We start from the raw sequence: 11,657 nt of genomic DNA on the forward strand, positions 1-11,657 counted from the left end.
GACCACGTGGCATAGGTATTTTATTTTGGGGGTCCAAATCCAGCCAGAGCGCGCTGCAAACAGCTGAAATAAAGTCACGTGATACGCGGAAGCAAGACAGCAAGTTAAAAAACTCACGCCGCTGAAGTTTTGTTTACATCTTGTAGAGAGAACAGTGCAGTTCTGCAAATGCTCTTTAAACAGTTTAAACATAAGAATTACGTGTTAACATGGAGATTTTGTGGAATCAGATCAATTTACAGCGACCGCCTTACAGGTCATGGGACGTTTCTGTAACAGAATTCGGTATGTTGAAACGAGTATAACCTCTCTTATTTCATTTATTGTGTATTATTACTGTTTAATTTGATGACAAATACCACTATTTTTTCTTAATAAATATTTTATTACTCAGATTCAAAACGGTTCATTGATTCCATTGACAAGATATTGAGTGATTTTAAAACCTTTCAAGTGTTGCATGCCGAAGCAGCTCTTCTTAGTCGATTAATTTATCGCATGAAAAGCAAATTTAGAAGTGATAAGGGGCTGAAACATATGGAAAAAGTGAACCGAGCATTATTAAATTATTTGAACATGGCAATGGAAAGAGAATACGAACTTCTGAAGGAATACATAGAAATTAATAATGGAATAATTAGTTTACCACCACGTCAAACCCTTGAATACGTCTTAGTAAGAACTCAAGGATTTGCAAAACTCATGTGTAGAGTAGAATCAACTGCATTAATTGCTGGAAATTTTCTTAAATCAAGATTGTGTATTGGTCAATCTTGGACTGTTGCTATGATAGCTTATGCAGTCATTAGTAGAATATGGTAAATATATTAAAAGACTGCATTTTTTTAGTAATCAGACGTGTTATAAATTGTTTTGTTTATACCTTTAGGATCCTTTCCAGACATGTGATAAAAAAATCATGCAATTGGTATAACAGTATCTTTGATCACATGAAAAATTTTAAAACTGTTGGCATATCATGGTTACCTGACAATTATATTTTGCCAGAAAATCTTGCTGAATGGCTTGATTTGCCATGGTTCAATGAAGACATGGAAAAGTACTGATTGACTTATGATAAAACAATATTGTAGTGAGAAGTATTTAAAAAATCTAATCTTTTCTTATATTTATTATCCTAGATTGCCAATAAAAGAAAATTGGGATAAATCAATATTCAGTTTGATGAAAGCAAATGATGCAGATGAGGAAGATTTGAATATTGCTAATGATACAATCCCTAAAAATTTAACAGCAATCTCAGAAGATGTGAACTGTCAAAACGATATGGACTCTGTACAAATGGACGTGGATCTAGGACGTAAGTTAATCCATTATTTATGTTCATTTGCAACATTTTCATTGCAAAGATGGGCATGTCCTTTTACAATTTTGGACTAAAAATGTATCTTTCATAGAGCCAATTAGTCGACTTGCTTTTGAAGAAACCAATCAGGAGGAGAAAAGAAAAAAGCCAGTAAAAGTGAAAAAGAAGAAAAGGAATCCCAAAAAATTCGAGAAACTTCTGCAAGTTGAATCAGAAGCAGACTTGGTTACTTTACTGAAAATCGATTCATTTCCCGGACTCGATAAGCTACAGTTAAATATATTGCAGAAGCAAATAAAAAAACTTTTATTGAAATTAACGGAAAAGAATACCCGTAATTTGGACGAAGAAATGCTGAAAAAAATTAGGAAAGGTATAAAGAAATGGACTAGCAGTTAGCAAAGCTAAGTATGTATATAATTTTAATTATGCAATTTTAATGTAAATATCGTCGTTAAATAAAATTATTCGTTTTGATACGTTGAATCAAATCTAATTATTTTTCGAAAGGTTAATAGTCAACACGATTGATTACAAATCGCGAGTAGTGTCACAACTTACTCGCCTCGGTATATCTTCTCGGACTTTATGTTTTACTTGAGATCATTGCGTACGTAATTTTTATTCAAACAGCTTTGAGAAAGTCCCCGATGCATAATAAATGTTTAATAGTTACAACTTTGCAGATCGTATTGAACTAACGATGTACGCGCTATATCCTATAAATGAGTTAATGACCCGTAAAACTAATTACGAGTTGCAGGTCTATGAATAAAGATAGAAATGCGTGCAATGCAAAGTTGATAGTAAAAAGTTTTCGGATTCATGTGCATTCAAGATGATATTACAAAGAACACGGTATTTTTATATTTAATGTATATATTTATATAACAAGCAAATAAACATCAAATATATAGATGCACTTTTAAACTCACAGTTTCCGGTTAAAACTTAACTTCTATACACTTATATATATATTATATATAGGAATATAACAACAATAAAGTCAATCCAAAAACACGTTCATTACGATATTTACAATACAACATAGAAATAGTCACTAGGGATATATTTATATTTATAGGATATAAATAAGGCATGAGTGAAAAAAAAAACATCTGCAAGCCGTTGTTGCTGGTAAAAATTGTTCGTCGAGGTCTACAGGCCGCGCACAGATATATAATTATGCATTATATCATTCTAGTCCATACTCATGTGACTCTTGACGAGTCGCCCGATAAGATGAAGCGCTCGGAACGTCTTGTTCGGCCTCAAGCGCTGCCTGAGCAAGTAATAAGTGAGCGCCCTGAGCAGGAACAGTATTACCACCAGAGCAAGTAAATCGACCCAGAAGACGATTCGTTCCATGCCTGGAAAAAGAAGAATTAGAATCATCACCTAGTCACGAGCAGTATTCGTAAGGAAAAAAAAAAAAAAAAAACGTTACGTACCCATGACTCGAAGAAGTTGACGCGGAGTAGCGTAGTGACAGTAGGTCTCGTCTGGTGGACAGGGTAATTTGCCGCGACCGTAGCCGTAGGTCGCGACGATGAGACCCTCGAGGCCGTAGCGTATGTAACTGACGTACATAATTATTTGCCGGTATATCGGCAAGGGCGTCTCGTCGCCTATGCCTTGGACGGCGAACAGCATCAGCGGCACGGTCATCGCCGGTCCCACGAACATTCCGTTCTGAAATTTCGGACGTGAAAAGTGAAAAATCTTGCAGCACGTGTTACAAAAAAATAGCAGTCACAATAGACGTACCACAATGCTGAGAGTACTGGCGATGGCGAGACCCATACTCTCGGCTATGAGAGCGCAGACCATACAGGTGCTGATGAACATGGCATAGCGGTAGAACTCCATCGGTTGACTAGTGATCGGGTAGACCATCGACAGGTATAGAACACAGAAGATCAGCTGCGCCGGAATATTGGAGACGGTCAGCGCGCAGAAGTACGGGCCGAGATCGTACCAGCGGTTGAAGTGTTCCCGTTTGACGAGCTGCACCTCCTGGGGAACTGAAGCGTTCGGACGTCGATATAAACTTTGCGACTTATGTGCATGAATTTATGTAAGTCGCCAAAGCGAGAGACTCACAGTGCAGGAGGACGGGCAGCATGGGGATGTAGAGGAAGACGATGAGGCAGGTGAAACAGAAGCCGAAGTTGAAGAGAGTCTTGGAGCCGTCGTTGCCGATGTCGAGGAACAGTCCGCCGATTATGAAGCCCAAGAACACGTGCAGCGAGATCTTCAGGTACATGTAGTTCTGCGATCGGTGGGATAACGAGTGTAAAAACTAACTATCTATTTTACGAGGTACAGGTATGGGTACGCTGAAATAGGCGCTCACCCTGTCGCGGTAGAACTGGAGCATTTTCCTCCGGAAGAGCGTGGAGAACTGTTCCCACCAGGAAATCTTGTCCATGCCCTTGGAGATCTTGCAGCACTCGCTCGCCGCCTGATTCTGACTGTTGGGCAAAATCGGCGACCTCTGCTCGATCTTCGTGACCATCCTGTCGATGAGCTCGTGGCCGTACTCGCCCGAGGATACCTCGACGACTGATGCGGCAAGAAAGCAATAAATTCGCATCTACTGCAGAAGACGGATGATTTACGAGTATATCAATACTCACTGAAGTCAGCTGGATTGTAGTGCTTCGGGCACTCGATCCCGACCTGCTGCAGAAAGGGGACGACATCGCTGACCGGACCTCGGTACGCGCACTGACCAGCGGCGACTACGTACACGTGGTGGAACTTGGCGAATATGCTCGCGCTGGGCGTGTGGATCGAGCATACGACTGTGCGGCCGTTCAGCGCCACCCTCTGGAGAAGCTCTATGCACTGGATCGAGGACATCTCGTCGAGACCTCTGTAACATCGTCGCGAGGAAGAGATGTTAATGCCGAGGCTTTTTTCACCTCCTCACTCTCTTACATCGCGCTTTATTTACACGATGTCGATGCGATTTCAATAATTCATTACTGCGATGGGCTTTTTCTGTTCCGCCTTTGACTCGTCGAACTGGAGCCGCGCATATAATTGAATCGAGAAATTTTTTTTCGCTCCCTCTTTTTTATCCTTGTAATGAAAATACTTTTCGCGGATACTCACGTTGTCGGCTCGTCCAAGAATATCACCGGTGGATTGTTCACGAGTTCCAAAGCTATCGAGAGCCTCTTCCTCTCGCCTCCGGAGAGTCTCTCCGTGATCGTGTCCCTCGCTCCGTTTAGTCTCAGCGTCTCCAAAATTTCGCTCACCTGCAATCGTAAAATTTCTCTCGATGAAAAATACCGAGACAGCAAGGCTTCTCGCGTTATGCCAAAAAAAAAGACTCTCGACGAAAAAGTCGCTAAGTACATGCAATTATAGCCGTTGGCAGAAAAACGAGGCATGCCTAATGGCAGTTACGGATGACACATTGACGTCTTCGTTTATTAACTCGTGCCGCTATTTTTTTTTCCTCCTTCGATTTGTTCTCCCGCCAATGAAGATTCGATCGCGACTCAAATCTACTTTGCCAAAGTGCGCACACGAATTCAGAAAATTGAAGAAAAAATACCGTACACTGTCGTCGCTGAATATCGCAAGAGTCGCGCCTCTTGTCGCGCAGGGGGAAAGAAGAGTCTACGGCTAGATTGCAGTGTCACCCGCGCGAACGCCTGCATTTTGCCATTTTTGCTTGGCGGCGGCGGATATCTTACGACTTTTTACCTTTTCGCATCTTGCCGAGCACACGATTTCAAGTGGCACTTTGCCGCGAGCCTATGCCAATGTTTGCGCCGTTTACCACCGGTGATTCATTGTTTCTCCGCAAATATATATGGACGAGTACAAGATTGTCGAGCACGTTTTGTTGTTGTTCAATAGTAGACAGAAACTCCCGCGCTACTTATACCGATACCGCAGTAGCGAATTCAAGTTTGTTTTGCCGACGTCAGCGTCGAGATGGTCCGGGGGACGTATCTTTGCATTTACGAGCACAGCGAGGAGGAAAGTCTCGATTCGAATCCATCAAAATATCTGTCACGACGGATCCGTCTAACCCTAGTGACCTTCGTAAATCTAGCCGGAGACATTTACTCTCGTTGAGCTGTTTATGCGAGATGAGAGGTCCTCGAAAAAAATTCCGTACGTACACACACACACACACACGGCCAGAAATATCCTTTATAGCGCGCGTCATTGCGATTCGCAAGACGTCGTCGCGCTTTTTCTCCTACTCGTCGTCATCGCACTCGCTCTTCTACGGCCGCACGCGAAGAATGAAAGAAACAAAGTGCGCTTAGCATAATACACACGCGCATTCTAATCTGTTTAAATATTGTACTCGGAGAGCGTGTATTCGATGATGCATTAACTCTCGCGAAGAGATAGATTGCGTTACAAGTTCGAATGAAAGAAGGAACGGAAACTCTGGAGAAAAAACGTCCTTATCGTCTCTCGATGCGATTATCTCGAGAAGATTCACTCGGTCGATCGCGTTTTATTGCGTCGAGTATAAATTCTATACAGTCGCGAAGAGGAAAGGTCCTTCTTTTGTGCGCGCGCGCGCGCGCGAAGAGGCTTTTAAAATTTGCGAAACGTCAATGTTTGATCTTTCAATCGAACGCGAATTCTTTTATATACAGCTCTGCCTCTCCGAGAAAGAATCGTTGAAAAATTCCACGGAAAATAATCCTCGTGCAGGAGCTACAGACACATGAAATATTAATACCCTCGCGGAAACGTCACAAGAGCCGAATTAACTCTGACAGGCATCTATCACGCGAACCAATTGGGTCACACGCATCAAAAGCGACCAAGGTCGCACGCGCGCGCGACTTTATTAAAAGTTCCCGAAAAACTCGTAATTTATAATAGAAGCAAGCGAGAGAGAGAGAGAGAGAGAGAAAAAAAAACGATGACTTACGATGGCAAACCGGGCGGCAGGCGTAGCTTTGCTTCCGAGTTTGAGATCGGCAGCGAAGCGCATCGCCTCGAGGACGGTGAGTTTCGGCTGTACGAGATCCTCCTGCATAATGTAGCAGGAGGATCGCTTGAAGTCTTTGAGATCCCTAGGTTGGCCATTTATGGTAATCAGGCCGCCGGCTCCTTCGCATCTGAAACGATATTTCAAAACAATGAGTGTGTTTGGGTAATAAAAGCTGCTTTATTGTAAACCAGTTCGTCGTAATTATGACGTTTCGGAGTCAAATTGTAATATACGTGGAACGATCTCGAGCGTTTAGATAATGCGTGTATACGTCTGCGCGGCTGCTTCCCGTGTCGTAGGTCGAACGGTCAGTGATCCCCGCGAGCGTTGGCTCGTTTACGCACTGGAATCGCCGTGTTTTTTTTTTGTTTTTTTTTTCTCGGCGAAGACGTCTCGCTCGCTCCGAATACTTATACTCGCGAAGCTTCCAGACGGTCTCAGATAGCGCGCAATCACAATCAAATTACCTTAATGCCGTGAATCGCTGAAAATGTTTCCACGAGACGCTTTTATCTATTAATAATATTCACATTTTCGCACGAAAAGAAAAATCGTTCGGCGATTACGCGGCGAGCTGCACGTGTATCGAGCAACAATGAAGTTACTCATTTGAATAAGCTCTTTCGAAGTGTCAACGTAGCCTACGTCATCCGTGTCGTGTCGAGGAGTGATTTTGCCGCTTTTTTTTTTTGCAAACATGTGTACCCTAGACCGATGCAAATTTCTCCGCCGCGACATTGATCCGTCTCTCGTCTCTCTCTCTCTCTCTCTCTCAGTCCTTCTCCGATTATGACGCGCGTATAAACCCAAGGCAGTCCAATACACACGCATATAGGATGATTATAAAATTACAATAATGCAAAGTCGTCCGAACTGTAATGAAGTCGGTAAAACAAAATCATCCTAAATCAATCACCCGACGCGATGACGAATCGCTGCGTTCATCGTTGTAAATTATAGTATATGTGCGGTGGCACGTGCGAAAATCTTCATAATAAACAAATCGCTGCAGTATCGCGTATCATGAGCTGGCGACTTTATTTCGGACTCTCTTCGCAGACTTTGGCCGACTCCTGTCACGTGTCACTTTTCCTACCGTTATCTCGTCCGATTCTTATCATCATCTCTGATGCACGCGTATATCGTCCCATCGAGTGGGCCAAGGGTATATTAGCCATAGCAGCTGCGGGAGTAAGTAGTTTCGTAACGCGCGCGCATAGAAGTAGCCCGGCGATTGTTAATATTCCTCGTGCGATCGAGGCAATGGTGAGTGTGCAGCGATTTCAACATAAGTCGCTGCTCCGATATACAGTCTTATCAAGAGTCGCGGATGTAGCGCGAGTATGTGGACAACTAGATCAATGCATAACTATATGTATATAATCGCTCACTTGTATCCCGCGAGAACGTTGAGGAGGGTGGACTTTCCGGCGCCGGAAGGCCCGAGGATGGCCGTTAGTTGGCCGGATTTTAACTGGCCGCTTACACCCCTCAGGATCAGCTTCGAGCCTGCAACACAAAATTCACGCCGTATAATATCCTCGAGTCTCGCGTGAGATCACAGCTATTGAAAACCGAGAAAAAACGAGCGGCTATAGCTCGAGAGAGGCGAGTCATTATGTTAAATAACGAACATAGCGCGTCGATTTCCGGCTACATCATAGGCGTTAATTCGCGCACGTCTGTGATGGACGATCGCTGATTATAAATTCGATCGCGACGTGTTTTTTTTTTTTTTTCATTTTTTCATCGAAAACGAGAAAGTTTCCTCGACACGCGCGTGAGACTCATGCGAATACAGTACTTGGGCTGTATAAGAATTGAAGAGGTTCGTACCACCCACGACAAGTAAGTATTTCTCAGGCGCTTGCGCTAGAAGCCTTTGCCGAGTGCAACAATGGCTTAGTCCAACTGTGGCGTATAAATATAAACTTGAAATTCTCCACGCGTGCCGCGACGCGCTGAGGCCGTTGCTCGGCGTATAGTCTTTCTCTTCGAGTTCCCTTCTGGAGTGTATATATATATAAAGTATGTACACGCATAACGCGGGCGATTCTTGTTTTTTTTTTTTTTTTCTCTCGAGAGGATAGAAGAAATCTAGTCTGCGCGATCGGGGTAATTAAATAGCGCATTAACATGGAATTAAGCGGAAAAAAGCTCTCGTTAAATTAAGCTCTCGACGGTTTTTTACTCCACGCGTGTGTAAGTATATTCATATGCTTTTTTCTCAGCGGTGTATAGAAAAAGCGCTCGCGGAGGTGTCATTAGAGCGGCTGTACGGGCGTACGTAGTTTAGTGCGGCGTGTGGTAATAAAAAATCAAGTCTAAACTCTAAGAGCGACGAATTCAAACGCTCTTCCGGCTATGGGATTCCGCGAACGCGATGTAACTATTATTGCAAAGTACACATCGTAAACGCGAACTCGCGAGCTATTATACACTTGTTGCGACGATCAAGGCCGAGCATTTGTTACGCAGCATTGCACTTGAAATATCCCGTGTTATTTTCAATACTCGGCCTTGCGCAGTTTTTTTTGTCATCTGCTCGCTGTGTGCAATGGACAATCGCGGTATAGGCCTTTTTTCCGTGTCTCTCGGTGTATTCGTCACCCGCCGTCTCGACATCTCGAAAGCTGTTTACTCGTTGTGCTGTTGCCCTATCTGTTCTCTGGCATTGCGATTCGTCGTGGTTTTCAATTATTGGCGCGTGATTGTTTGGACTATACAATGTCTCTCGCTCTCTCTATCTCTCTTATACATCGCTGTCAAAACAATGCGATGATTTTTGATTAAGACATTATGCATTTCTTTTCCGGGTATTCCGCATTTTTCCTGCGGCTATATAATACAATTGGGCGTATGTCAAGACGATTGTATAATTGAATGATTAGCATAATGGTAATCGATATAACGCGATTCTTCAGTGCGATCTGATTGTGTGTCGTACGCATAGTTTCGCGAAATTCTTCCGTCTTATCAGAGTTAGGACAATAATTAAGTTACACCTCTACGGCTTTTATCTTATCCGGCGAAATTGTAAGAGCGCGCGCGCGCGGGAATGTTAAAATTCCAATGTCGATCGAGCACACACGATCACAGCGACATGTATATTTATACAAAAGAGAAGTTGACCTTTCGATCTGAAGCATCGAGCGCCGCGCGTGAATTCTACACGATTTTTCAACCAACCGTTACAGCGATCTCCGGCGGTATATAATGCCTCGGGCCATACGAAAAAAATACGTCAGCCCGAGCGCTGTTTTAAAAGTCAAATATATACATCGTCGCTTTATATAAATTATTAGACTATTCTGGCCATTATACAACGCTGCTGCATATAGTGTGTGTATATTATCATAGCGGGTACCGTACCGAAAAATTGCATAATATGATATCTCCGCGGCGCGATAATGACAGGTGCAATCAATCTCCCGGCGTCTCAATTAAACGCGCGCGACAGTCGGCAAACAGACCGGGAAAAAGTCTTCGAAATACCTATATACACACAAAGATCGTCGCTGTTACAGGATAACTAACGAGAGCGTGTAATTCGCCGCAGAAAGATGCAATTAAGCGCGGAGTCGATGATTTTCGTAGTTTTCCATCCATATTCCAAGTGTACACGCGCCGGTGGATAAGCTTGATTTAAAGCGTCGTCTCGGCTGATAGTATAGGCTTATCGCGTAATTGAATTTTGCGCGGGGAAAAATTAACCATATTTATCACGTATATTACGTTACTCACCCTTTCGACCGGTCGGCACGGTGTAGGTGAGCTCGTTGAATTCGATGTTGACGGGGAACATTTTGGTGACGTGCGAGAGGGCCGGACTCTCGCGACCGCCCTGCACGCGAGGATCCTTCGTCATTCTCGAGTCCGCTGATGCAGCCATGCGTGTTTTGCTCTCTGATATACGTATATTATATCAGTGTACGGTTGATGTGCTCACCGCGGTCCGCTCGCACTTTGACGAGTCGCATCGCCCGCTCTCGCTTTTACGCTCTCGTTGCGTGTGCCTCTGTGGAATAATAATTCGAATTTTCATGAATCTCTCCGTTTACGCGTTTGTTTTCGCGCAACGTCCCAAGAGATTATAAGTATATGTCGATCGAGTTTTACGATCTTTTTTTTTTTATAGGCGCAGATAAGAGGACAGATATATCGAATCGTCAGTTTTGTCGGGCGATTAATGAATTAGGTAAAAAAATCTAGATGTTTGTTGACGATCGATTGTGCACAGGAGTCGAGGCTGATATAAGAAAGCGCGAGCGGAAAGCTCGCAGCGGCGGGAAAAGCTGCGCTGTCTTGAACATTGTTTGCAACGACGGATTCTCCCGCCCATCTGAGCGTCTATTACAATAAGCGCGATTGCGACGGAGACACTGAATTTATCGGGTCACGCGATAACCATAGCTTGTCCTTATTAAGACCATTTCTAAGTCTCTCGGTGCGAGTTACGCGAAATGATAGAATCGACCGGAAGCTCGCATAGAGTCACACGCACACACACACACAGAGAGACGCCCACCCGCGCCGGACGATCACGCCTCCGCTCTGTTCTCCGAGCGCATCGGGCTATTATCGTGTTATTGCGCGTCTGTACAGGCTTGTGCGGTGCGGGTATAGACACTTAAAGTACATAAGAAGAATCGATTGTTATACCTCGTTCTTGTCGGCAGCGACGATGTCAGAACGATCCTATAGAAGAGTCGGTAACGGCTCTCGCGATTACGCGGCGCATAATGAGGAAAGAGTTCGCTTATGCGTGCTCTGTGGCTCGTGTCTTATAACGACGACTGTACGTATATATAGAGTACTGCGGCCGACGCTGGCACGAGTAACTCGCCCGCGCGCGCGCGTGTGTCTATGTCTGCGCACGAGCAACTGTGGCGGCTAACTGAAGTCCCCTGCACTCGCTAAGCTTATAGAGCTCGCGCGAGCGGCTTTTTCTCTCACTCCCTCGTCGCCCCCGCGACGCATCGCGCTGTGCTTCTCCGCGGCTTATCGCTGGCATTTTGCAGCCCTAATGGCTATATCGATCGTCGGTTTTTCGCGCTTTCGAACAGTTTTTCCGCCAACCGGTTCTCTCCGCTCGTGTAATTATTATTTCGCAAATTGAACGATCGATTCATCGTTCGACGAGAGAGCTCGTATCGTGCATTATTCAAAGACGCGTTTATGATTCAATTAAATCGCCGTAGAAAGGTTTTTTATTTTTTATTTATTTATTTTTTTTTTTTTTTGTCAACCCCGCTGCAGATGACGGATTGAAAAATTTCCCTGCCGGTGAAATCATCGCCTTATTCGCTTATGTGTCCGCGGTAAAAATTATCGCGACTTCACACGCAT

General features: G+C 44.1%; 2 protein-coding genes across 4 annotated transcripts; one reads left to right on the forward strand and one right to left on the reverse strand.

Moving 5' to 3' along the window:
• The first annotated feature begins 37 nt into the window (after positions 1-37).
• Positions 38-1,823, forward strand: LOC100679572. The gene is made up of 5 exons (XM_003425896.5): positions 38-285; positions 395-818; positions 890-1,060; positions 1,143-1,321; positions 1,419-1,823. Exons 1-5 carry the CDS (start codon positions 210-212, stop codon positions 1,724-1,726), a joined length of 1,158 nt encoding a protein of 385 aa, XP_003425944.1. The 5' UTR covers positions 38-209; the 3' UTR covers positions 1,727-1,823.
• LOC100118359 (ATP-binding cassette sub-family G member 1) lies at positions 1,733-11,211 on the reverse strand. Of its 3 annotated transcripts, XM_008206626.4 has the most exons (11): positions 10,971-11,211; positions 10,053-10,326; positions 7,700-7,817; positions 6,246-6,435; positions 4,448-4,593; positions 3,967-4,205; positions 3,684-3,892; positions 3,431-3,599; positions 3,095-3,351; positions 2,779-3,019; positions 1,733-2,697 (listed from the first exon to the last, which is right to left on the reverse strand). In XM_008206626.4, exons 2-11 carry the CDS (start codon positions 10,198-10,200, stop codon positions 2,528-2,530), a joined length of 1,887 nt encoding a protein of 628 aa, XP_008204848.1. In that variant the 5' UTR covers positions 10,201-10,326; positions 10,971-11,211; the 3' UTR covers positions 1,733-2,527. The 3 variants fall into 3 exon arrangements, with proteins under 3 accessions (XP_008204848.1, XP_032453384.1, XP_031780550.1); XM_032597493.1 differs by lacking the exon at positions 10,053-10,326 and having other exon boundaries at positions 10,971-11,210; XM_031924690.2 differs by lacking the exon at positions 7,700-7,817 and having other exon boundaries at positions 10,971-11,210.
• Between the last annotated feature and the right edge of the window lie 446 nt (positions 11,212-11,657).

The sequence above is a fragment of the Nasonia vitripennis genome, chromosome 2 (genome assembly GCF_009193385.2).
Source record: "Nasonia vitripennis strain AsymCx chromosome 2, Nvit_psr_1.1, whole genome shotgun sequence".
In the NCBI taxonomy this organism is placed as follows: Eukaryota; Metazoa; Arthropoda; class Insecta; order Hymenoptera; family Pteromalidae; genus Nasonia; species Nasonia vitripennis.

Excerpts from the sequence above, each read along its gene's own strand:
- LOC100118359 (XM_008206626.4), bottom strand. The coding sequence starts at position 10,200 with ATGGCTGCATCAGCGGACTCGAGAATGACGAAGGATCCTCGCGTGCAG. Across the intron at positions 7,818-10,052 it reads CGTGCCGACCGGTCGAAAGG|GCTCGAAGCTGATCCTGAGG; the intron begins GTGAGTAACGTA and ends TTTGTGTTGCAG. Across the intron at positions 3,352-3,430 it reads GCTGCCCGTCCTCCTGCACT|TTCCCCAGGAGGTGCAGCTC; the intron begins GTGAGTCTCTCG and ends CGAACGCTTCAG.
- LOC100679572 (XM_003425896.5), top strand. The coding sequence starts at position 210 with ATGGAGATTTTGTGGAATCAGATCAATTTACAGCGACCGCCTTACAGG. Across the intron at positions 819-889 it reads GCAGTCATTAGTAGAATATG|GATCCTTTCCAGACATGTGA; the intron begins GTAAATATATTA and ends TTATACCTTTAG. Across the intron at positions 1,061-1,142 it reads TTCAATGAAGACATGGAAAA|ATTGCCAATAAAAGAAAATT; the intron begins GTACTGATTGAC and ends TTATTATCCTAG.